Genomic DNA, 24,221 nt, shown 5'->3' on the forward strand with positions numbered 1-24,221 from the left:
TTTCAATGCGCCATGCACAGAATAAGAATAGTTCATCACGGGTGACTCCAGGGAGTTGCTTCATTCCATTGTTCGGCCTCGTGCGTTGTCTCTAGCAGTTATCGCGGGGGAGGTGGTCTCTTTTTTCTTACTCTTTTATCGGTTGTCACCCGATATCTTTTTCATTAACGAGGAAATAACAGCAGACAGACAGAACGGAACGGAACTGATTTCTTTCTCTCTTGTTTCAACCCTTTTTTTTCTTCGCTTTCTATTATCATTTATATTCACTTGTTTACTAGGAGTCATATGGGAGTGGGTGGTTTTTACTTTCTGTTCTTATTCACCTGTTGCGGGAGAGGACGGATACGATGCAGGTGGATAGTCAACTCAAGTCAGTCGTAGCCTAGCTTTATCAATCAATTGAATGGGGTCGCCAGTAACATTTTCGTTCGAGGCTGAATACTTGCAGCATTTTCCCCCGGTATTGTTGTATACTGTAAATAGAATGGATATTGCCCTGCCGGCGCGCCATCATCGGTATAAGGATTGCTTGTTCAACTTTTGTATTTATATTTTTAATAAAATTTTGAGGTGGAAGGAAGGAGATTGACTTGTGGCTGGCCAAACCCCCGCCGCATTTTATGCTCGTTGCAGTCCCTCCATTTTTTTCCTTCAGATCTTGACAGGTTGCCGTAATCTCTCCCACATCCAAAGCCCAAGATACCGTGCCACCAAGACCCGCCCCAAAAACTTACCGCAACACACAACATTCCTTCCACACTATCTACCCGCTTACCTCGTCTACCTCAACACTCGACCTTTTCTTTCTCCTGCTAATTTTTACTACCCCTCGAGAACTCCATTCTTTAAAACATGTGGATGATAAATTGGTGTAGGTCCCTTTCCTTCTCCTTTTCCCCTTCATCTATTGCTTCAGGGGGAGAGCCTTGTGGATTAGCTGTCCTTGTTCCTCGATCTATCTATCTCCGAGACTGACGACAACGACGATAAAATAAAGTCTGGGATGTTCTCGCCAGTCTAGGACTCATGAACAAGCATGCGAAGCTTCTATTCCTAGGTCTTGATAATGCTGGAAAGACTACGCTTCTTCATATGCTTAAGGTGAGGATTTTCCGGCCCCTTCCTTTCTCCTTCCTTCATTCACCCCTGAGGTCTGCGGTGCTGGTCGTTTGGTTGGCTAACGCTGATTGGTTTGGGTGTGTTGTATAGAATGATCGTGTGGCTATTCTGCAGCCTACTTTGCATCCCAGTAAGCACTTCTTTCTTCCCTCCTTCACGGTCTTGCGGGGCATCGAGGGAGGAGGAGGTTATTCCGGGTTGCTTTACGGCTTTCTGACGAATTATTGTTACAGCCTCGGAGGAGTTGGCCATTGGCAACGTCAAGTTCACAACCTTTGATCTTGGTGGGCATCAGCAAGGTAGATCCCTCCGTTCTTTCCTTCCTTCGCTCCCATCTCTCTTTATATTGCCTGTAAGGCAAGTTTTTTTTCCCTTCCTTCTTTTCTTTTCTTCCCCTCGTGATCGCCCTTCCCTTTTACTCGAGTATTATTCCCCTCGGTGTCTGCATATGAGATGCTCTGGCATGTTCGTTGTTAGAACCCAACGTCATCACCGATAACTACGCCACCGCCCCTCGCGATTCAGCCCCCCATCTCGATCCTTCTCTCATTAATCCCCCATCCATACCCTTGCCCATCGCTAACCGCCGAATGGCTCTGTGTGAACAGCTCGCCGTCTTTGGAAGGATTACTTCCCGGAGGTATCTGGAATAGTCTTCCTGGTCGATGCTAAAGACCATGAGCGTCTCGCCGAATCTAAGGCCGAACTTGACGCTCTTCTCTCGATGGAGGACCTATCCAAGGTTCCGTTCCTCATTCTCGGAAACAAGATTGATCATCCCGAGGCTATTTCCGAGGACGAGTTGAGACACCAACTCGGACTATATCAGACCACTGGCAAGGGAAAGATCCCGTTGGACGGAATTAGGCCTATTGAGGTCTTCATGTGCTCGGTTGTTAAGAGGCAAGGTATGTCTGAGGCGCTATCTAGGTTCTCTAGGAGCTTTGGTACTTATCGGTTCTGGAGCAGGTTACGGAGAAGGGTTCAGATGGATGTCCCAGTATGTCTAAATCAGCACAATAGCGCCGGTTGCCGGCGGTCTTGAGGGGAAGGAGTAGATTGAAGACAGATAGGAATGAAGGGCAAAAATCAAAACTTTCTTTTCCAATTTTTTTCTTTTTCCTTCCCCCAAGAAATGGGGACGCGGTCGTCTGCCATTTCCTATATTCAGCGCGAGGCAAGCCAGCACTATACGACAGGCAATGAAATTATTTGTTTCTTTCCTCCATACGGCTCGGGATATATATACGTGAAGGGAAGACCCGCGGGAGTGATGCCTCTATTTTATGCATTTTCCCCCTACAGTGTTTTCGCTTTTTTCTTGATTCTCTTATTTTTTTTTAACGTTTTGGGCTTTTTCTTGCGTTTTTTGTAACCGATATATGCTGTGTGTTTAATAGCATATTTATGCCACGATTGATTGAGCCTTGCGCAATATAATACTATACCCCAGCGAACCAAGCGCAAAATATGAGCATGAAATCTCACTCGGTATTCTCCTGCCTGCCCACACGCACGAAACCCGAACAAGAACTTTTGTGGTAACACGTCTGAATCATGTACCTGCAGTTGTGTATGCATATTCTTACCCCGAGCACCCACTATACACCCACTCGCCAGAATAAACCATGTGATACCTAACCTAACTTACTCCTCAATCCCAATCTGCCCAATAATCTTCTTCACCAGCGCCCTCAACAAGAACTGCTCCCTAGCTAACGTCCTCGTATGCTGTTCCAGCCCCCATCCATTAACACCACTCCAGCCAACCAATCAAACAAGCACAGGAGGGGAAGGGGGAACAAATACCTTCAAAAAAACCTCCAGAGAAATCCTCTCCCTATCCAACGCCTTACCGAGCACATATATTGTATCCTCAATGGCCCTATCCTCCGTAACAAGCTCATACAATTGCGCGTGCACAACCGTGAGCCCCACAACAACAGCGTCAACGCCGGGTACCTCTCTGTTCTCCGCATCATGGATGACGCCTTCGGCAGCTGCAATGCGCTCCTTCAGTATTTCGCCATCTTGGGCGCAGAGAACGTGGAGGTGGGTGAGGTCTTGGAGTTCTTGGGTCATATGTGATTGGGCACGGGTTAGGGAGTCGCGTTGAGTTGCCGCTTGCGGGAGGGTCGTGGAAGTTAGATTTGTGTGGGAGGCTGTGGCGAGGGTATGGAGGGACGTGGAGATTTTGGTGAGGAGGAGAGTGGTTTCGGGGTTTGGCGGAAGGGGTGGGGGGGCTACCGCCGGGCCCTGGAGAGGGGGGGAAGGGGGGGGGAGGGACATTATGTCTATTGGATCGGGGCGTTTTACTATGGGTGGGGGTTGAGGCGGGGTGTTGGTGTGTGGCGAGAAGGGTGTGTGTGGGTGGTAGTGCTGGGGTGGGTGGTGGTAGGTTTGCGTTGGTGGTGGTGTAGAGGTTTGCGGGGAGTACTGCTGGCGGTGGGTGTGGGGTATTGGTGGGTGAGGGGGAGGTGGCGGGGGAGGGGGGAACATGTTCTGGCGGAAGGAAGGGGGGGGGTATGGGCCTACACTTCCAGGTGGGTTATATGGTGGAACTTGAAGCTGTGGGGTTCCGGACGCCCTATGTGAAACTGGAGGTAGTGGAGGGGGGGGTGGTCCTCCACCGGTATACCCTCCCGGCGGGCCCCTCCCTTGTTCATTCATATCCTCCCCTGGCGGTGGCGGTCTCTGCCGCTGGTGTTGCTGAGCGTTAAGATGCGCCGGTACCGGCACCGGAGGAAGTGGTGGAGGTGGAGGACTTTGATGACCTGGAAACCTCCCCCCCACACCCAAACCCGGCGACCCACTAGCTATCTCTCTCGGCAATGGTGGCAATGGCGGTGGCCCAACTGGCGTCCCAACACTTGCCGGCGCAGGCGTTGCCGAACCCCCCGCTCTCCCCACCAACTCCTCTGGTAGTGGCGGTAAAGGCGGAGGTGCTTCCTCTGCAGGCTTAACCACGGGCGGTGCAGTCTTCGAGTAAACCGGCGGTTCCCTACCAAACACCCCCCTCAAAACATCGCATAAATCCACAATATTCGATCTCTACCCCCGTCAGCTCCCTCCTCCCAACGGGTAAAAGCAAGGGTGTGGAATGAGAGTGAATGGCAAACATACATCAGAGTAATTAATCCAATTCGCCAGGTAAGGATGGTAACACCTCCCGCTAGGGTCAACGTGGTTCCCGGGACGAATCAGCATGTCCTTGGCTGGCGTTACGAATGCCATCGGGGGTTGGCGGGGGTACGTATGCGGTAGCCAGATGGTCAATGGGATGTTATATGTTGCGCCCCTAAAGAGGACGGGTATTGTCCCGTAGAGCTGGATGAGGAGCTCTGGGCGGCCGTCTTCGTGGGCTTTTCCATATCCCCTAGGTATCAGCACGGGTCGAGATATATCGGGAGGGGGATGGGGGAGGGGGAAGCATACTATAGACATCCGTTCTAGGCGATAAAGACGGGGTATTAAACAACGCTGTAGCAATATCGTTGTAAGCTCTCTGCGGATCTGCATATTCCTGTTATCCCAGACCAAGCGTTAGCTTTTCCCCCTTCCGGGCGGGGGATGGATGGAGGAGTGATTGGTTGGTTTTTATAACTTACAGGAGCGATGACACGGTGAAGCCACTGCTGGACTTGCGGTGTTAGCTTGTGGTTTATGGGGGTCGTCATAATAGCCTTTGAAGCATGGGTGGGAGCTTTGCAGTGTTTGTGTAGTGCAGAGTAGAAGTGGAAGATGGGGGTGAAGGCAAGACACCTTGATGTTTGGATTGAAGGTGGTTACGTGCACGCCAAGACTTGGATTTGGCCGACCCCTTACAATACGGTACTCGAGTACTCGAGTATACGAGAGTTGGGCAGTGGATTTTCTAAAGTATTGTCGCACAAAGGTACAATACAAGTATCAGAGGTAAGACACGACATTAGACCTCACTAAAGACAGGAGGAAAGAAGATATTCTTATTAGCAGTAGTAGAATACATCCTAACTTAATCCCCCATCCTTCCTTCCTTCCCATTCACAGCAGAAACCCTACTATGCTCAAGCGCACCCTCTTGCTTGATACCGGCAGACCACCTTACCCCAACCTAGACTAAATCTTCACACCCACTCAGTTAGCACTCCCATTCAACCCGACTCCCCCTAAAAACAAGCTCTCCGATCCAAGTTTTTCCCCAAATTCTCAGTACCCCTGCATCATCCTCACCGCACCCCCGATCAAGAAAAGAAAGCGCCTTGAAGCGCCTCTTTAAAAATGTCGAAATGCTGGGACTCTTCCTATCATATTTTTTTTGCGAAGTATCATCATGGAATTTTTTTACCTCCTCTTACTGCCTGTGAGGGAGAAATATGGGGAGAAGAAAGAGGGGAGCATACCTGTATGGTCTGGTGTGTGGGCTGTTGGTTGGTTGGTGAGCTGGGGGGGGGATCAAAGAGATGGATGAAAGAGGGAGAGAAGAAGGAGGTCGGTGGTTGTTTGTGGTTTTGCATGCGGGGAGGAGATATCATGCTCTTATTTGCCATAAGGTACCGGATGCGGGTATAGCCCTAATACCGGGGGTTACCAGTAATGCGGGTAGGTTAAGAGCCTCATTAAAGTTTTTTTTGTTTGGTGTGGTTTGAGGTGGAAGTATCATAGATTTAAGCTTGCTGTGGGTAGAAATTCACGAGTCAGGATTCCAAGAGTTAGATACGGTATTTCTCCAATGCTGTGTCGTGGGTTCTAATTTTCTACCGTGGTTGAACAACCCAATCAGTCCCGGAGTACCGTACCGTATTAAACAAAACATGATCACCCTCTCTCACTCGGATATATTCCGGAAAAACAACCATTCTCGAAAATACTTGTAAAACTCCATTCCATTCCACTATGTAAACTACTTCAGACCCCTCTGACCTCTCGCCTCCATAATACATACATATAAAAGAATCGCCCCTCTAAACTATAAGAGTTAATAAAGGATAGAAAAAGGAAAGAAAGGAAAAGTAGAGTAGTAGTCAAAAAAGGCATAACCAACCCCTCCCCCATACGATGCGATATACCAAAAACACACCCTCAACGATCAAATATAAATGGAGGAGGGAAAAAAAATTCTTGAGGCTCATTTTTACAATATAAGGTTAAAAAAAGAAGAGAGTAAGAAAAGAGGAGGAAGAGGAAGAAAGAAACCGCAACCATTTCTAGAAAAAAAAAGGGGGGGAACCTTCACCAATACATCACAAGACAAAGGATAGACAGGTAATTATTTCAACTTGACATAATTTCCCGGAAACTGTCCTGTTCTGCCATGCAGCTTTCCGGTCCACCATTCATTCTCGTTACTGGTCCTCTGCACGATTTCAATGACGTCCCCGGTGTTGAAGCTCAGATCCCCATCTGCTTGTGCCTCATAGTCGTACAGAGCCGGCGCCTTCTCGGGTTCAACGCTCAAGTTCTTTGGCTTCGGTCTGGGTGGGGGAGGAGCCTTCTTGCCTACTACTGAGTAGTTTGTCCCGGTAGAGTTGCTTCTCGCGACACCGGTAGCGGCAGCAGGGCGTAAAAAGTCTTTTTCCTCGGTTGATGCGGGGATACCAGTTGATGTATAGGGCGGTGGTGGGGTTCCTGTAGCGTCGTCAGCAGTACGTGACATGTCCAGGGATGTTGTCCGTCGTGACGTCACCGAAGCTGTATCTGATTTGCCAAATTTCTGGAACTTGGGGTTCGGTTTCGAAGCGCGCTGACCGGTTGTCTTGAAACGGACTATGGCAAGGGCTTCTGCTCGCTCTTGGACACCGTCGCGTTTCTTCTCAAAAGCTGCCTCAACATCGAGAGTGAGGTCAAAATAACCAATGTTGATTCCTTGCATCCTCTCGTGAAGAGTGTAGAACACGTTCAATTGCATGTAGTAGAAACTCTGGAACAGAGGCTGAATAAACTCTCTTTCGAGCATGAAGAGCTTTGGAAGCTCCGTCTTAAGAAGCTCATTGTAGTAGTCGAACTCCTGCGTTGCTAGCTCCACATCCCCCTCCATCTTGTACATTGCCTTCTCATCCTTGAGCGTTTTATCCTTCTTATCCTGAAGCTTCTTGAGACTCGCCCGGTGGCGGTCGTAATCTAGTTGCTTGTGGTCGCGCTTCAAAGCCGTCTTTCGAATAACCTTGATAATCTCCATGAGCTCATCAGCCGGTCGAATTATTCGTGTCTCGATCATTTCGAGCTCTGGTTGCAGGGTAACCTTGAGGTCGTTGACGATAGCTTCATACTCCTCGCAAGCCCGGATACCCTCAGGGTTTCCCTCAATCTTGATCGAATCCGGATCCGACACTCGGCCAGAGATCGGTTTGTATATTTCAGCAATGGACTTTGAGAATTCGATTTGGTGATCCAGCATGCCTAAGGCTCATTAGTAACCCATTTAGCTAAACTTGGTAGGTTATCTATTGCATACCATTAATAGCATCAAAATACCTAGACGACAAATCAGAACAGCCCACAACGGCGAAGGATCCAGAACAACTTACTTTTTCGATTCATCATGGAGCTTCTTCGTTTCCTATAATACGACATACCTCAGTATGCCACTTCGCAAAGCTAACATCATAGCTTCAAACAAACCTTTTCTAGCTCATCGAATTGTCTCTCTGCATCTAGGTAGATCGCATCTTTCGTAACTTCACCCTAAACTCCCTCGTTAACCACAACGGACCAACCGAGCGATATACTTGTTTAAAATATATATATAAGAAAGCAAGAATCATCATCATCATAATCATCAAGAACCGTCATACCATATTGAATTTCTGTTTAATCGATTGCGGCGCCTACACTCCTCCCGTTAGCCTTCGAACTTCCTTCATTTATCCAAGAGTTTGCCCAAGAAGAGCCTACCCGAACGACACTCCGCTGAAACCCTTTCCAACTCATGGCGGGCAAATGGTGGTCGCGAACAATGGGTTGCAAAGGAAGGAGTAATGACAGAGGAAGTAGTCGGGGTGTATGGTACTCGGGGTTTGTAAATCGGTCGTTTTGGGGGGTGGGTAGGGAGGAAGAGTAGGGTTGAGAGTGGGGGGCGAGAGAAAGCGGAGATCTGGCTATCCGGCGATTTTTTTTCTTTCTTTGTAGAAACGAATTCCAGGGCCGGAGGAGGCGAGATTGGAGGGGGGGATGACGAAAAGTGGTGAGCAGTGAGTGATACGATCCGGAATGGATTACAAAAAGAGAAGAGAAGGAAGGAGAGTACGGAGCCCGAAAAACAGGCCAAGATCACCAAGGGTCTAAGCCGCTGCCGAGCCAACCAATCTACGTAAGCTCACTTATAGTATGTTCATTGTAATCTAGATCACGGAGCCCCATTTTGATAGCGCTGGCTTTCCTGATTCTGGGGTTTTCGTTGGCTGTGCAAATTGGGTTAGTTGGCAGGCGTAATTGGGTAGACTGTGTTTATTCTTTGATTTTTGTATAGCATCCATTGCCCTGAGCAAGGCTTATGGAAGACAGTGGAGGTTGTCTCCCTCATGAATTCTCACCTCGTATCACGCGGGACGGGGGAATCATAGATTACCCGCTGAAGCCTGTGCTTAAAAGAAAGAAGAAAGCGAGAGCTTTCTGCTTGGCTAAAGTGGCTTACCCCTCCCACCTTTCCTGGGGCCTCAATAATCACCGGTAGAAAGAACCCCCGGTTGAAATCCCCACTCGGAGGGACCAATCTCCGACTACTTGCCATGACTTGTTGGGTTTCTTGCAATGCACAACTTGAGGGTTAAAACACCGGGAGTCTTTCCGCACATGTCACCCCTCTCATTAATAGAACTGATCTGGGGAATTGATGTTTGGGAGATCTCCGGAGAGATCTGGGGTTTCTTGGCATTTAAGCGAGTTTCTCACGTGATGGACGATGTGAGTGATCATGGGTGAGATAAATGCTTCCAAACGACGACTTCGAGGTCCCGGAAGAAAAATATAATTGAAATTCTAACACTAGAGAAAAGCTGCGGCACAACTCCAGCAATTACAACCGGATATTGCGCCCCAAAAGGTCTCCATTTAATAATGCTGCTCCTCCTTCGGGAAATCCGTGCTCTCGCTGACGGACTTCCATTCTTCGACCCTCTTGTTGAACTCCTCGTTGCTGCCAATGATGCACTTGACAGCATCACTTCCGAGAGCAAGCGTCTTGGGAACTTCCCTCCCCCTTGCGCATCCTGAGCTGGTGAGGACATCAAAGATGACCTGAGCACCCCTCTTGGGGTCTCCACTTTGTTTTCTGTCCCGCTCGGTGAGGAATGTCTTTGTTTTCTCGTTGATCTCAGCGTAGGCTTCGATCTTGGTTTCTGGGAGCTGGAATGATGTCCCTGAGGAGAGGAGGTTTGTGCGGAAGTATCCGGGTTCGATCAGGCAAGTTTTTATGCCAAAGGGCTTTACTTCATTGTCGAGGGTGAGGGAGAGGTCTGGGCCATATCAGTAAGTTGGCAATTGAGGGGTGGAGTAGGGGGGGTACTTCTGACAGCGGCTTTGGAAGAGTGATAAAGACCAATGAGAGGATCTGTCATTGAAGCTCCCATGCTACCGACTGTGGCAATAATACCGGCCTTTCGTACTCGAAAGTGCGGAAGGATGGCGCGGTAGAGGTTTAGGATGCCGAAGACGTTTGTATGGTATTGTGCGAGCGATTCTTCGGGCCTACGCCATCACGTCCAAATTAGCTCTTACTTCTAATTCAACTTGTAGGGTAGAATTAGTACATACGTTCGCTCCTCCAAAGTTCCCGTAGTGACATAAGCTGCGTTCAAGACGATAACATCGATGTGTCCATAAATAGTAATGGCGTCCTCAACCTGCTTCCTGAGTATATCTAAGGGCTCGTTCTGGTCGATCTTGGTAGTCGCAGCGCCGGCCTCCTTCAGAGAGGTCAATCTCGAAGTATTCCTTCCCGCCGCGACGACTTTATGACCGTTTTTGAGGATGGTGTGGACGAGTTCGTTTCCGAAACCGGAGGAAGTCCCGGTGACAAGCCAGACTCTTGGAGCGGCCATTTCGAAATGAAGGGTTGTTTTGTAGAGTAATGAAAGGCTCAAGCAAAAACAGAGGTGGTAGAAGTCGTGTTTATGAGCATTAAATTGGCCTTCGGGTATTTTATTGTCTGTGGGAAGGGAAGGATTCAGCAATTAAACCTCTACAGTATTTATCTCTTCAAATTCTCGACCCAAATTATTCAGACGTCATCCCCTACAAGACGTTTGTCACACCTTCATGGTACAAGCTCGAAGATCATTTCTTTCCGATGCATCATCGGCGTTAGGCAATAGAGGCTTGAGGTTTAAGGTTTTCCCGGTCGGCGTTAGGTGCAACAATTCATTTTCGCCGTTTGGAAATTTTTACCGAAAAAACTTGCTATTACAGTGAGTTAACTCTGTTGGTAACGGCGCATCTGGAAGGTTGAGGATCGGCTTCAGACTGGGGTTCGTTGATAAAGTACCAGGTCAAATCGTTTCGTCCGGCGATGCAACCGCAACTCCACCACCACTATAAATTTACTACCTAGGCAATCACAACTACCTAGAATGAAGTGAAAATTTAGTTAGAGATTCAATAGATATAAGAAAATTCTCATGTGAAATTATAGAATAAAAAAATCAATACTTTGTGCACCATTCCTTTGCATCTAAAACAGCAGCAACCCTCCTAGGCTGTCACAAACCGGATTGTGATATGACAGATTGATGAGATGGAACAAAGGTTTTCACATGACTTATGCTTGTGAGTCATATGATGTTATGACTTTTGCGCGTGACTCATAAATATGAGTCATGAGTCTCATGCATGTGATGCACTTAGCACACATGACTTGGTATAAGGATTATGATTGGTTTAGGTATGTTGCGCAGTTGATTCATATGAGTCAGTTGAGGATATCACATGACTCATGATTGTAAGTCATAAGATATGGTGATGTAAAGGTATGAGTCACACAGGGTTAGGATTGGGTGAGGTGTCTGTATAAATAGTGAGATCCAGTGACCTCCAGTATAGCACACTTTATTGCCCCTATTTTCCTCCTACATAGTTTGACAACACCATGGTCAACTATCGTGGGCCATTCACCCTTCCCTCTACTCCCTTGATGGTTCCTGCCTAGGAGTATGGTTTCTCTTCAACAGTCTCTCCTGCGTTTGCCTGGCTTGTTCTCTGTTCGCTTGATGGGAAGGTTATCTGGGCCTTGCTCAGTAGTCCTGTCTTACTTGGGGGCTCACTTAGCTTTGGTATAGTTGGCTTCCTCTCTTCTTTTCCAGTTGGTGCTAGCAGTGGTAGAAGTCTTTCTCCCCACATGAACAATCCCTGTTGGGGAACGCCTTAACTAGTAACTTCAGGGTCTGTCTTGCGGTAAGATTTAATCATACCCGCTTCATTATTTGGTTCAAGTTACTGTTACCTTCCTACCCTCACCCTTCTAATTCCTTTCTGCTGGTGGGATCTTCTTTACTAAGTGACGCTATTTCTCCAAGAACATGGAACTACATGAGAGATGCAGTGATACAGTAACGGCTTAGTTTACTGTCGGGTCTGCTCTGGGACTTTGAGCCCTCCCTCCACCTCACCACTTTGTTTGTGTCGGCTTGCATCCTACTACCTTACCTCTTTGGCTAGTACTCTACTACCTTCTCACTCCTCCATGTGGTATTCCGGGGCTTTTTGGCCTACTGCTTTCCCACAGTTGATCTTTGACTAGCATCCTACTGCTGGACGGCATCCCTTCTACTAATACATCTACTCTTTGGGCCTGGCACTGCGGCTCCTGTTCTTGATTGGTAGGTTGTGGTATTCTACTATATCAGTGTCTCAGCTGGTTGGGGGTATCTGACCTTAGTACTGTTTGCCAGCTACTCACTTCTGTGGTAGTTCTTCATACATGGCAATCTGGTTGTTCTGTTAGGAATACCGGGATCCGATACCTAGGAATCACTCTAAGTAGGCTAACCTCGCTCAGAATCAGAATCCCTGGTCTCTAACACCCCCCTTTGGCCTCCTTATAGAATCCACATATCATCATACATATTGATCTCAGTTGCATCCTGTGACTATAATGCCACAGAATTGAGGATGTTTGAATAATACCATATACAGCGCCACTGTCTATCTGACTGGATCCTATTCACAGGATATATGTGAGGAGATATTCGGTGAGGTCTGGGAAGTGGAATAGAGTAAATTGGTCAACTACTTAGAGAATTACTAGGCTTCAAATATGAAACACCTTTAGTATGGGCTATAAGTAATAGGTCATTTTAGTACAAAGAGATGGTATTGAATGATAAAAAATCTCAACGAGAGACCAATACATTCACATCTACCCTACAATACCCAGAAGAGTTTAGAACTCTGAAAGACAGTACCATAGCAGCCAAGGGACTTTACAGAGTGTTACAACTAGGTTTCGGAATACATTGTAGCTGCAGGGATGACTCTCAATACTACAACAGTGATTGAAACTCTGTTATCCAGAGCATCCAAAGATTGCTGACTGATGGACTTTTAGTCAATCTAGTAGAATAGCTTCCTGCGAATTAGTAGGAAGTCTTTCGGAAGATATCTATTAGTTGGGTCAGGAGTTATGAAGGTTTGAAGTTAGGTGATCTAGAAAGATTGTGATTATGACTACCTTCTTAATACAATCCGTAGATACAACTGATCATTTCATCAATGGTGAAGACAATTGGGACCGACTCAGTTTGACTTAAGAACAAGGACATAAGTCTAAAGACTTTAATGATCAGATAATTACGATTGGGAACAGTATGGTTCCCAGTTAGTTATATTGTAATTACCAAAGAGGGTGTGGTGATTTTCAGAGTCTCCTGGTATTTGCACCTTTCAAGAATACCTGTCATTGTGAGTTATAATCAGAGAGGTACATAGTTGTATAATAAATAGATGTAGTCCACTAACACTCAGACATGGAATATAAATATTGAAGTGCCTCCCAAGCTTTAGACATCATCAAGCAACGGAGAAGAGACCTTAATAATATAATATTGTTTTTACAATTTAAATTCTATTCTACCTATTTTACTTTACTTTTAGTAGTCATAAACGAAACAAGTAAAGTCTGAGCCTTCCTAGACAATCACTGTCTACAGAAACGAGTTTTAGTGGACTGAGATAATATTGAACTCTATCAGGTTGTCTCTACGTAACAGGTTCAGTGGACAGTTGTTATTTTCTTTTATGACCCTCACAGGTCTAGTAGTTTATGGGATAAAGCTTTTTTCCCTATGCTTTTCTGCCTTACTTGTTGGACTTTGTTTCTGTTGGCTACATGTAGTTAGTGGGAGGGGTGGTCTTTCAGGTAAGGAATCTTCTTGGATATATGGTTAGCTTCTAGGTGAGACCTTTTCGTGTTCAAGTCATGAGGTCTACGGACTGGGATCCTGAGTGGATCGCCTTTAGAGTGTATATAGTTAGGCCCATACCAGAAGTTCTTGGAGATACAGGTTTTCTCTTGGTCTGGAGAGGGGGGGTTTTCTTTACGCTATAGCTCATACTAGATGCAATATTCTTGTAACTTAAACAAGTAATAATATGATTCTAAAAAAAAAAAAAAAAAGAACTTCTAGTATAGTACTCTCTATTACTCCTAATTTCCTCTCACATAGCTTGGCAATACCACATCAACTATTGTGGACCTCACCCTACTCTCTTCTGCCTTCTCGATAGTTCCTGTCTAGGGGCATGGTTATGTAACAATCCCTCTTTGGATAGTTAGTGCTTGGCAACGGGGAACGATACTTCTCTTCCTGTCTTCTTCCTTTGTCTTACGATAGCTCTAGGCCTCTGCCTACCTTACCGATAGTACAAGACCCTTGTCTTCTACCGGGACTGCCTATCGTAAGCTTTCTCTAACTCTTCTTCGTAAAGCGCCTTCCTTGGTGTAACGATAACGTTGCAATAAGGATAAAGATCGTAAAGGTATTTTATATTCGTTAAAGTAATAAGTAGGAAAAGTACTTAGAACAAAGCGTGAAGAACCTATCTTCCTCGGCCACATCTGCCTCCTTATATAGTGTTCTTCCCGCCTTTAATCATGTGACCTAAAGTGGTCACATGTGCGAAACTAAATCATAACAAACTAGTCATATGACCAAAGTGATCACATGCTGAAAACCCATGACCTCATAGCGAGGTCATGTGCGAAACTCATAAACCAATCATAACGCAATAAACAAGTCATATGACTCGACTGAGTCATATGCATGAAACCAATAACATCATAATGAGGTCATGTGTGAAACATAAATCATATGCGCAAGGCTTACCCGTAAGGCACACTCGTAAGGCATACTCGTCAGGCGCATGTCCCATGACTCATACTTGAGCCATGTGCGAAAGCATCATAAATCCAACACATAACTAATTATATAACCCGAATAGGTCATATGCATGAAACGATAACATACCTGTGACTCATAACCATGTGTCACGTGAAAACCCTTTCCTCGCTAAGCCACATTCGTAACATTAGCTCCCCTCCTCCTAAGCCTGAGTTCCATCAGGCTTTTTCTCCCAGTTTCAATAGTTCCCGTCCTGCTGCAGCGCATAGTCCTTCTCAGCTTGTGGAACTTTTCGTCTGCCGTCCTCCATCTGACCCTTACTGATTCCAGAGTCAGATTCGCCATCTCGATCGTGTGCCGCTGATTGTCGTTCAGCTGTCTAAGCTCCGCGATCGTTTTGTTGTTTGCCGAAATTGTGGCTTCAGCTTGGCCCAGTTGTTCTCGGAGTCCCCGGATCTGCCTATGTAGGCTCCTGACATCCGGTTCCGTGTCTGCCGAGGAATTTTGGGCCCCTCTCTCCTTGGACCGCGTCCTTGCGGCCCATGCCTTTCTGGCATCTTCTCCTTCTAACTCTTTTCGGCTTCCATCTTTCTGCGGGTAGAATCCTGCAGATATTTTTTGTGCCCTATGCATCCTGCACCCATTTCTGAAGCATTGTTGCCAATGCTTCAGGACATGGTCTGGGCGTGGGCCACACTTTCGACATTCCCTTGGGAACCATCCTGAGCCTTCTTTGTCGCCAAAGTGTGTTTGGCAACCGTCATTGTAGCATACCATCCATGACATGGCGTTATGCTGTGCTTGTCTTTCTCTTTCCTTGAGTTCTTCGTCGGTTGGCCCCACGAATGAGTATTCGGAGCTGGTGGGTGTGGTTTAGCGGGGGCTATCGCCCCAGCTCTTGTGTTGCTGCAATGGCGCGGGAGTCTTTCCCTCTCCTTTGTCTTGGTTGAACGTGATCGTCACCTGGGCCGGGCTTGCCTGGGTATCGCTGGTGGAAGGTTGAGATGGCATCTTGTGCGTTTTTGAAGTTGTGTGCGAAGTACCAAGTTTTATCGTGTTCAGGAGAGTATCCTGTCCACTTGGCTCGGTATTGGAGGTGACCGTGGAAGAAGCGGGAATCGACTATTTTGTCGAGCTCGTATTCTGGTTCTCCGTCGAGTTCGATCGGAAGGGGAGGAATAAGTGTTTGTGAAGGAAACTTATTGTCGTTGTGTAGTTCGAGGAGTGAGATGTGGAATGTATTGTGTATTCGCATTGAGGGGGGAAGGTCGAGTTTATAAGCTCGGCTGCTCACTGTTTCCAGTATCTGGAATAGTCCTATTTTCTTGTAGTCCAATTTCTTTGATGGTCGTGTTGTATGAATATTGCGTAGTGTTAGCCATACCATATCTCCTGGTCGTATGTTCGGATCTGGTCTTCGGTGCTTATCGTATTGACTCAAGATAACCCGCGGAACGGCGAAGGTGGCTTGACTCATTTCGTATTGTAATGTTTTGTGTAGTTTCCCCATATCGGTTTTATCCGGTATCACATCATTAATCGTATGATATGTGGTCTGACTTTGTGGATGTTGTCCGTAATTTGCAAAGAAGGGTGTCGTGCCAATTGTTTCTTGCTTTCCATTGTTGTATGCGAATTCGGCCATGGATAACAGCTTGTACCAATCATCTTGCTGATAGTTGACGTAGGCCCTTAAATATTGTTCGAGTATCGCATTTACCCGTTCCGTTTGTCCATCTGTTTGTGGGTGGAACGCTGTGCTCATTCTGTTTTGTATCCCCATTTCTCCGGTTACTTTCTTCCATAGTCCCGATGTGAATAGTGTTCCTCGATCGGTAATGATATTCTTTGGGAGGCCGTGAAGTCGAAAGACCTCTCGGAAGAATGTTTGTATAAAATCCCTCGTGTTGATGTCTTTTCTAACCGGAACGAAATGACTCATTTTGGTCAGACGATCCACCACGACCAAGATGCTATCGCAATTTTCCGATGTTGGTAGGTATGTGATGAAATCCATAGTAATTGTTTTCCACGGTTGTTCGGGGACTTCGTTTGATTTTAGTAATCCATATGGTGCGTGTTTAGCCGTTTCCGTCCTCTGGCATATGTTACAGTTTTTGACATATCGTTTGACATCTTCACACAGTCCTGGCCAATAGAATGACCTCGTGATGAATTCTGTGGTTTTAGGCGTTCCTCCGTGTCCTGCCGTTCGGATATCATGGTGTTGTCGTATGATGTCTGTCCTTATCTCCTCTTCTTCCGGGATCTATTGTTTTCCATCGTACCACATATTTCCGTCCTTCCATTGGCATAATCCCAGTGCAATTCTTTTCATCTCCTTTTTTTCTTTTTCTAAGGCTTCTCTTATTGTCTGGATTGTTTTGTCTTTCTTGTTTGCGTTCTCAATTCCTCTTTCTTCCTTTGATGTGAATTGGATAACCTCCATTGCCTCGAAGTAGGTTTTTGGTAATAGGGTCCGTGTTTTTTGTTTGATCTTTTTGTCTTCTTTTGTTTGTGGTTTGTCGCTTGCAATCCTCATGAGAGCATCTGGCTTTCCACATTCTTTGCCTGGTCGGTATTCAATTTTGAAGTTGTATTTGCTGAGGTGTTCCATCCATCTTATCTGGCGGTCGTTCAGTTCTTTCGTAGTCATGAACGGCACCAGGTTCTTGTGGTCGGTTAGAACTCGGACTAGATGGTCGTTGTTCGAAATGTATCTTCTCCATTCTTTTAATGCGTGAACTATTGCTAATAGTTCTTTGTTTGCAACATCGTAGTTGCACTCAGTGGGGGTAATTGTCTAGGATCGATAGGATACTGGCCTCCATTTTCCATCGTCGCATTGTTGCGATAGTATGCCTGAGCATACATATTTTGAGGCATCCGTTTCGATCATTGTCCTTCGGTTTGGATTAAAATGGACCAATATGGGTGCCGATGTTAGATGTGTTTGTATTGCATCATATGCTTTTTGTTCCATTTCTCCCCATTCCCATTTCTTGTCTTTTTTCGTTAGGTTATAGAGTGGTTTTACAAGCCTGCTAAACCCCTCTATGAACCTTCGAAAAAAGTTGCAGAATCCCATAAAGCATTGGACATCTGTTTTGTTGTTTGGTTTGGCCCAATCCCATATGGCTGCTGTTTTAACAGGGTCGACCTTGACCCCACTTCGATTGATGATAAATCCAAGGTATTCTGTTTCTTCCTTATGGAATTCGCATTTTGTTGGTTTGATCTTCATTCCTGATCCTTGTATTGCCGCCATGATATTGCTGATATCTTTTTGGTGTTGTTGTATGTTTTCCGAGTATATGAGTACATCGTCCAACTATACGATGCAACATATGTCGAGGTACTTATTAAGTACCTTGTTGATCCATCTCTGGAATGAAGCTTGTGCGTTGGTTAGCCCGAAGGGCATAACCAAGTATTCGAACATTCCGTATCTTGAGGCGAATGTAGTCTTCCATTCGTCTCCTGCCTTGATGCGTATATTGTGGTATGCATCTTTGATGTCGAGTTTGGTGAAGTATTTTGCTGATCGTAGTCTGTCTAGTGCTTCCACAATCAAGGGTAGTGGATATCGGTCCTTCTTGGTAACCGAATTGAGGGCTCTGTAGTCCACGCATAGTCTCATTTTTCCGTCTTTCTTTTTGACGAATAGTATTGGGGATCCTCCTGACACGAAAGAGTCTCGGATCCATTCTCTCTTTAGGTTTTGCTCGATGTACTTCCTAAGTTCTTCGAGCTCTATTTCCCCTAGGGGGTATAATTTCTTATAGGAAATCTCTTTTGTCTTTCCCATTTTTTCATCTTTGTCCAGCTGAATTTCGTGGTCGATTCCTGGTCTTCGAGGTGGTAGCTCCGTAGCTTCCTCTTCTTGGAATAGATTTGTGAATTGGTGATATTCTTTTGGAACCAATTCTTTCCATCCTTTTTTGCTTTGGTATTTCTTGTCCTGGATTGCTAGCTCTGTGCTGATGTTGATTTTTGCTAGAACCGCTTTTTCGTCTTCGTATGTCCATTGGAGAATTCCGGTTGTATCTCTTCTTCGATAATATTGTCCAAAGGCTTGTGCTGTGATCTCTTTGATCTTAATTCTTTTTGTTGTATCGTGCTGGTTTTGGTTCGTACTTCCAAATCCCTTGTTTCCTCTTATGGTTTCTTCCAGTTGATCTACTTCATGCAGATCCTCTTTGTTGATTTTTTCGATTATCAACTGTGCGATTCGATCGCCTTTCTGGACTTGGTAGTCCTCTTAAGCTAGGTTGGCCAGGACCACTTTGATTTCACCGGTATAGTCAACGTTGATCACCCCTGCCATGGTCATGAGTCGGTGTTTGACTGCTAAACCACTGCGGGGTGCTATTCGTCCATAGGTGCCTTCTGGGAGTCCAATGGCTATTCCCTTCGCTATCGTTGCCTGCCCGTTGGCAGGTATCTTGATTCCTTCGTTGGCATATAGGTCGTGTCCTGCTGCCCCTTTGGAACCCTTGGTCGCCACTTTTGCCTCTTGGTCCAGTCTTTGTATCCGGACCCTCTTGTCTTGCCGCATCACGGCAAACTTTGCATGCAAAGTTTCTTCCTCTGCTTCTCGTATCGGTATTGAGTAGACCACAGGTGAACTGTTGAGACATTGTGTCGCACATAGTTCGCTTGTAAAGGTCATCTTGTTCTCGTTCCAATCGATCATCGGATTATGCTTCCGTAACCATGGCATCCCTAGGACTATGTCATGGTTCTTCAGATCTGCCACTTGAAAGGTTGCCGTTTCTCTATGGCTGTCAATGTCCATAGGTACTGTCGCCGTATGGGTTATAGGACCCATAGCGCTTGGTTTTCCATCCGCTAAGTAGACTTGTCTTGCTTTCTTAGCTTGTTCGGTATTGAGGCCGTATTTATTATCGCATATTTCTTTGTCGATGAAGTCTTCAGTAGCCCCTGAGTCGAGCATTGCATATATTGTCATTTCTTTGCTTTCTCTGTTGTATATCTTCGTTTTGATCATCACATAATCTCCATCTTCTTCTCCTCTTTACGTGTATAGTGCCGTGTAGTAGTTCGCTACTTTGATGGGTTTTCCAGGTCCACATCTTGGGTCTCCCAGACCACTGTTTACTGGGGACCCTTGTCGTTTTCCGCCGGTAAATCCTCTGCTATCATTTCGCGGATGTTGCTTCTTTTCTGATTTTGGAAACGATTATTTCTAGTAGCTCTGTTTCCCTGGTATCCATTGTCCAGTCGGCTTCTGCATTCTCGTATCCAATGCCCTGCTTTTCCACACCTTAGGCATAGTTTCCCATTCATCCTTCTGGTGTATTCTTCCTTAGACAGATTCAGAGCAGGCCATGCTCTTGACTTGTCTAATTCCATTGGTTCGCCTGATGGTAATGCTCGACTTTCTCCTCGAGGTGCTTGCGGTTTGAAGGTCCCGTCCACATTCCTGGATGATTGGACCACTCTATGTGCTATAGTATTTTCCGAGTTGCTCCGAACCATGTTTAATTTGCTTTCTTTGTCGATTGCCCATCTTGTAAATCGTTCGGCTGTTGTATAGCGCAGGTCATAGATTTCCCATGCCTCTCGGAGTCTCTCGCTGCAGTTTCTCAGGAGGATGATGTAGAGAGTCGCATCATCAAACTCGGCCTCGTATTCCAACAGTTGACATTCGTTCCAATATGCTGAGAACATTTGTTTTCCTTGCTGGAGTTTTTCTAGCTTTTGTCTTGCTGTTTCTTTGGCGTTGGGGTCTCTAAATCGTTCAAAGAGTGTCGCCTTGAACTCTTCGTACGTGACCCATTCCCTCTGTTTCCGTCCATCTTGGAAGGGCATGATCCATTGTCCCACGAGTCCTCTGAGTAGAGATTCCACATATGGAATCTTAATTTCATCATGGTGATCTCCATATCCCTTAACTGCAAAATATCCCTCGCATTGCACTAAGAATATTCGTAGCTTATCTTCGGCTCCTTTGTATGTGTCGGGCTCCTTTGCTTTTGGTCGTTGGACATTTCCTTGCCCTATATTTCGCGTGCCTGCAAGAAATGCCTGAAACTGATTTTTAGTCATTCCAAGTATGCTGGTTCTTGGTGCCGGAGCGGCTGGGGCCGGTGGCCCAGGTACTGCGGATCCTGACATTCTCTCGGGTTGTGGCGTTCCAGCAGGAGAGCTATCGACTGGTGATCCTTTCTCTGGGGTTACTGGGCTTGCTGCTCTCGAGGGTTCTGCTGAGACGTGATCTAGGGCGTCGCTGAATCCTCCTAGATTAAGATTTTGATCGTCGATGTCAATATCTCCTTCCCTGTCTGGGTTGAAGGATGCCGTCTTGTATCGTTTGGCGTCACACTAGGTGACGCTTTGTAATGTAACAATCCCTCTTTGGATAGTTAGTGCTTGGCAACGGGGAACGATACTTCTCTTCCTGTCTTCTTCTTTTGTCTTACGATAGCTCTAGGCCTCTGCCTACGTTACCGATAGTACAAGACCCTTGTCTTCTACCTGGACCGCCTATCGTAAGCTTTCTCTAACCTTTCTTCGTAAAGCGCCTTCCTTGGCGTAATGATAACGTTGCAATAAGGATAAAGATCGTAAAGGTATTTTATATTCGTTAAAGTAATAAGTAGGAAAAGTACTTAGAACAAAGCGTGAAGAACCTATCTTCCTCGGCCGCATTGGCCTCCTTATATAGTGTTCTTCCCGCCTTTAATCATGTGACCTAAAGTGGTCACATGTGCGAAACTAAATCATAACAAACTAGTCATATAACCAAAGTGATCACATGCTCAAAACCCATGACCTCATAGCGAGGTCATGTGCGAAACTCATAAACCAATCATAACGCAATAAACAAGTCATATGACTCGACTGAGCCATATGCATGAAACCCATAACATCATAATGAGGTCATGTGTGAAACATAAATCATATGCGCAAGGCTTACCTGTAAGGCACACTCGTAAGGCATACTCGTCAGGCGCATGTCCCACGACTCATACTTGAGCCATGTGCGAAAGCATCACAAATCCAACACATAACTAATCATATAACCCGAATAGGTCATATGCGTAAAACGATAACATACCTATGACTCATAACCATGTGTCACGTGAAAACCCTTTCCTCGCTAAGCCACGTTCGTGACTGGTTAACTCCTTCATCCTCTCCCGTCTTTGCCTCACTCATTTCTTTTCTACTTGATTGGAGAGTTATCTGGACTTCCCTACTAGTCCTGTCTCACCAATAGCAGCTGGCTTAGCTTTAGTACACTTGGCTTCTTATTTTCGTTTCTGGTAGGCGCTGGAAGTAGTGGATATTTTTCTCTCCACTTGCATGATCCCCATTGGTGAACGACTTGGCTAGTAACTTCAGGGTCTGTCTCATAGTAAGATTTGACCATATCCTCCTAGTTGCTCAGTTCAAGTTACGGTTGACTTCCTCTCTTCGCCCTTCTACCTCCTAACTGCTGATAGGATCTCTTCTACTAAGTGATGCTATCTCTCAGAAAATACGGGACTGCATGAGAGATGTGGTAAAATGGCAACAGTTCAGTTTCTATGGTCGAGTTTGCACTTTGGCCTTTAGTCCATCCTCTATCTTCTACTTTATTTATATCAGCTCATATGCTACTATTAGGAATACCAAGATATGACATCTAGGAACCTTCCTAAGTAGGGTAACTCCACTCTGAATTGGAATTTATAGCTTCCAATACCCTTCTCTGGTCCCCTTACAGGGCCCACGCATCATCATAATTATCAACCTTAGTTGCGTCCTGTGACTATAATGCCACAGAATTAAAGGTGTAAGAATAATACTGACTATGTCGCCGCAGTCTGTCTGACAGGATCCTGTTCACAGGTTATATGAGAAGTGACTGTTGGCTAGGTCTGGCAAGTAGAATGGAGTATATCTGCCAACTACCTGAGAGGTTACTAGGCTTCAAAGAGTTAACATCTTTGGTGTGAGCCATATGTAATGGGATATTTTCGCATGAAGAAATAGTATCGAATGATAAAGGATCTTAAGGAGAAACCAATATATTTGCACCCTCCCTATAACAATCAGAAGAGTGTAGAACTCTGAGGGGTACTACCATAGAAGCCAATAAACTTCACAGAGTATTTTAACTAGGTTTTGGAACATGTTATGGTTGTGGGAATAATTCTCAATACTAGAATAGTGATTGAAATCCTAGGTCCTAGTACAACTAAGGGTTGCTGACTGAGGGGTTATCTGTTAATCCTGTAGAATAGCTTCTTGCAAATTAGTAGGAAGTCTTCTAAAAGCTATCTATTAGTTGTGTATGGAGTTATGAAGGTTCAGAGTCAGACGACCTAGGAAGGTTGTAATTATGACTACCTTCACAGATACAACCCGCAGATGAAACTAATCACTTCATCAATGACAGAGACAATTGGGGTCAAGTCAGTTCAACTTGAGAACTAGGACATAAGTCTAAACATCCTGACAATCGGATAATTACGAGTGGGGATTGGTATGATTTCCAGTTAGCTATTTTGCAATTACCAAAGAGTGTGTGGTGATTTTCAGAGTCTTCAAATGTTTGTATCTTGAAGAATACCCAACGTCACGAGTCATAATTAAAGAGGTACATAGTTGTATAATCAATAAATGTAGTCTGTAAATACTCAGATGTAGAATATAAATATTGAAGTGCCTTTCAAGATTTTAGACATCATCAAGCAAAGGAGAATAGTCCTTAATAATATAACATTTTCTTTACAATTCTATTCTACCTTATCTACTTTGCTTCACTCTTAGTAGTTATAAATGAAATGAGTGAAGTTCAAGCCATTTTTGACAATCTTCGTCTACATAAATGAATCTTGGTTGGCCTAGTCAACTCTGAAGTCTATCAGCTTATTTCTTCCTAACAGTATATTATTTGATCTCCTTCTTATTAAGGCTCTCTTCCTATTTACCTACTTCCTCCTACTGCATAATGTGGCTAGGACATCAAGTGTCCTGCTGCATATTTTATGTAAATAGAAACCTCTGGAAACTTTGACTTTTTAGCCCGTCTACAAGAAAAAAGAAAAAGCTCATAAATGAGTAAAGGAGATGGCACAACCTCCTAAGCAGATTACTCCAGGAGAACCAATGGATACCTCAGGAGATGATCACTCTTCAAATTTTAGTCATTCGTCCTTTCTTCCTCTGGCACTCTGGAAATCTTTCGGAGGATCTGCAGGTAAAGTACTCGGTATCCCTTAGTTCTCAGGAGCCTCCTCCTCCATTTCAAGATCCCCTACACCATGCTTGAATACCCCTGCAGCAGACATCGCAAGACTCACTGCTAGGGTAGTAATAGTCATAGGTCAAATATGACAGGACATCTCAACTAGTATTGATACTGCCAATATTGCTTTTGATACTCTGTCACGCTGACTTACAGGCCAACATATGAGGGCTGATAGAAGTCCAGCAATGATTTCCGGAAGGACAAGATATACATGTCAGTAACATTGCTATTATATCATGTCAGTGTACTGTAGTGGAAGCAAATATCTGAGAGATCTAAGAAAGTATCAATAGGAAAATTGCCACCAAATTGGCAGCAAAAGATACATGACAAGAGCATCATGAGGGAGTAACCACCTAACTGCAACAAGAAGCTCTCAAATGAGATCTTATTCTAGAATGAGCTTTCCAGGAGTTCAGAGCACAACAGACCCAACAGAACCAAACATTGTAATCTCTAATATCTAATCTAGCCATCTCTCAAGAACAGGAGCCAGAAAACTATCGTCAATTTACCTGTACCAT

The 24,221-nt window shown here is 45.3% G+C and overlaps 6 protein-coding genes; 3 read left to right on the top strand and 3 right to left on the bottom strand.

Moving 5' to 3' along the window:
• Nucleotides 1-31: 31 nt before the first annotated feature.
• GSTUM_00012084001 (uncharacterized protein) lies at nucleotides 32-422 on the top strand (the record flags this gene model as incomplete). XM_002842334.2 has 1 exon in its annotated part: nucleotides 32-422. A coding segment is annotated over one exon (333 nt), but the record flags the coding sequence as incomplete, so codon positions are not given.
• Nucleotides 423-738: 316 nt separating this feature from the next.
• GSTUM_00012085001 (uncharacterized protein) lies at nucleotides 739-2,230 on the top strand. XM_002842335.2 has 6 exons: nucleotides 739-874; nucleotides 1,001-1,104; nucleotides 1,213-1,252; nucleotides 1,356-1,421; nucleotides 1,731-2,030; nucleotides 2,092-2,230. The coding sequence occupies exons 1-6, from the start codon at nucleotides 856-858 to the stop codon at nucleotides 2,130-2,132; spliced, it is 570 nt and encodes a 189-aa protein (XP_002842381.1). The 5' UTR covers nucleotides 739-855; the 3' UTR covers nucleotides 2,133-2,230.
• A 27-nt stretch (nucleotides 2,231-2,257) lies between these two features.
• Nucleotides 2,258-2,547, top strand: GSTUM_00012086001 (uncharacterized protein; the record flags this gene model as incomplete). XM_002842336.2 has 1 exon in its annotated part: nucleotides 2,258-2,547. The coding sequence occupies one exon, from the start codon at nucleotides 2,258-2,260 to the stop codon at nucleotides 2,495-2,497; it is 240 nt and encodes a 79-aa protein (XP_002842382.1). The 3' UTR covers nucleotides 2,498-2,547.
• Nucleotides 2,548-2,551: 4 nt separating this feature from the next.
• Nucleotides 2,552-4,833, bottom strand: GSTUM_00012087001 (uncharacterized protein). XM_002842337.2 has 5 exons: nucleotides 4,731-4,833; nucleotides 4,558-4,645; nucleotides 4,246-4,484; nucleotides 2,932-4,173; nucleotides 2,552-2,853 (listed from the first exon to the last, which is right to left on the bottom strand). Exons 1-5 carry the CDS (start codon nucleotides 4,797-4,799, stop codon nucleotides 2,770-2,772), a joined length of 1,722 nt encoding a protein of 573 aa, XP_002842383.1. The 5' UTR covers nucleotides 4,800-4,833; the 3' UTR covers nucleotides 2,552-2,769.
• Nucleotides 4,834-5,969: 1,136 nt separating this feature from the next.
• Nucleotides 5,970-8,300, bottom strand: GSTUM_00012088001 (uncharacterized protein). XM_002842338.2 has 6 exons: nucleotides 7,996-8,300; nucleotides 7,896-7,928; nucleotides 7,723-7,785; nucleotides 7,629-7,660; nucleotides 7,556-7,575; nucleotides 5,970-7,500 (listed from the first exon to the last, which is right to left on the bottom strand). The coding sequence occupies exons 1-6, from the start codon at nucleotides 8,029-8,031 to the stop codon at nucleotides 6,371-6,373; spliced, it is 1,314 nt and encodes a 437-aa protein (XP_002842384.1). The 5' UTR covers nucleotides 8,032-8,300; the 3' UTR covers nucleotides 5,970-6,370.
• A 704-nt stretch (nucleotides 8,301-9,004) lies between these two features.
• On the bottom strand, nucleotides 9,005-10,322 carry GSTUM_00012089001 (uncharacterized protein). XM_002842339.2 has 3 exons: nucleotides 9,853-10,322; nucleotides 9,605-9,786; nucleotides 9,005-9,554 (listed from the first exon to the last, which is right to left on the bottom strand). The coding sequence occupies exons 1-3, from the start codon at nucleotides 10,137-10,139 to the stop codon at nucleotides 9,151-9,153; spliced, it is 873 nt and encodes a 290-aa protein (XP_002842385.1). The 5' UTR covers nucleotides 10,140-10,322; the 3' UTR covers nucleotides 9,005-9,150.
• Between the last annotated feature and the right edge of the window lie 13,899 nt (nucleotides 10,323-24,221).

This window comes from Tuber melanosporum, assembly GCF_000151645.1.
Source record: "Tuber melanosporum whole genome shotgun sequence assembly, scaffold_96, strain Mel28".
Classification (NCBI taxonomy): Eukaryota; Fungi; Ascomycota; class Pezizomycetes; order Pezizales; family Tuberaceae; genus Tuber; species Tuber melanosporum.

What these genes read in the sequence shown, in the direction of transcription:
- GSTUM_00012085001 (XM_002842335.2), top strand. An exon ending in GCAGCCTACTTTGCATCCCA is followed by an intron (nt 1,253 to 1,355) that starts GTAAGCACTTCT and finishes TTATTGTTACAG; the next exon opens with CCTCGGAGGAGTTGGCCATT. An exon ending in CTCGGTTGTTAAGAGGCAAG is followed by an intron (nt 2,031 to 2,091) that starts GTATGTCTGAGG and finishes GTTCTGGAGCAG; the next exon opens with GTTACGGAGAAGGGTTCAGA.
- GSTUM_00012087001 (XM_002842337.2), bottom strand. Translation starts at nt 4,799, where the DNA reads ATGACGACCCCCATAAACCACAAGCTAACACCGCAAGTCCAGCAGTGG. An exon ending in ATTGGATTAATTACTCTGAT is followed by an intron (nt 4,174 to 4,245) that starts GTATGTTTGCCA and finishes TGACGGGGGTAG; the next exon opens with AGATCGAATATTGTGGATTT. An exon ending in CTCTGGAGGTTTTTTTGAAG is followed by an intron (nt 2,854 to 2,931) that starts GTATTTGTTCCC and finishes GGGCTGGAACAG; the next exon opens with CATACGAGGACGTTAGCTAG.
- GSTUM_00012088001 (XM_002842338.2), bottom strand. Translation starts at nt 8,031, where the DNA reads ATGAGTTGGAAAGGGTTTCAGCGGAGTGTCGTTCGG. An exon ending in TTAAACAGAAATTCAATATG is followed by an intron (nt 7,786 to 7,895) that starts GTATGACGGTTC and finishes GAGGGAGTTTAG; the next exon opens with GGTGAAGTTACGAAAGATGC. An exon ending in GTATTTTGATGCTATTAATG is followed by an intron (nt 7,501 to 7,555) that starts GTATGCAATAGA and finishes AATGAGCCTTAG; the next exon opens with GCATGCTGGATCACCAAATC.
- GSTUM_00012089001 (XM_002842339.2), bottom strand. Translation starts at nt 10,139, where the DNA reads ATGGCCGCTCCAAGAGTCTGGCTTGTCACCGGGACTTCCTCCGGTTTC. An exon ending in GGAACTTTGGAGGAGCGAAC is followed by an intron (nt 9,787 to 9,852) that starts GTATGTACTAAT and finishes GTGATGGCGTAG; the next exon opens with GCCCGAAGAATCGCTCGCAC. An exon ending in TTCCAAAGCCGCTGTCAGAA is followed by an intron (nt 9,555 to 9,604) that starts GTACCCCCCCTA and finishes GATATGGCCCAG; the next exon opens with ACCTCTCCCTCACCCTCGAC.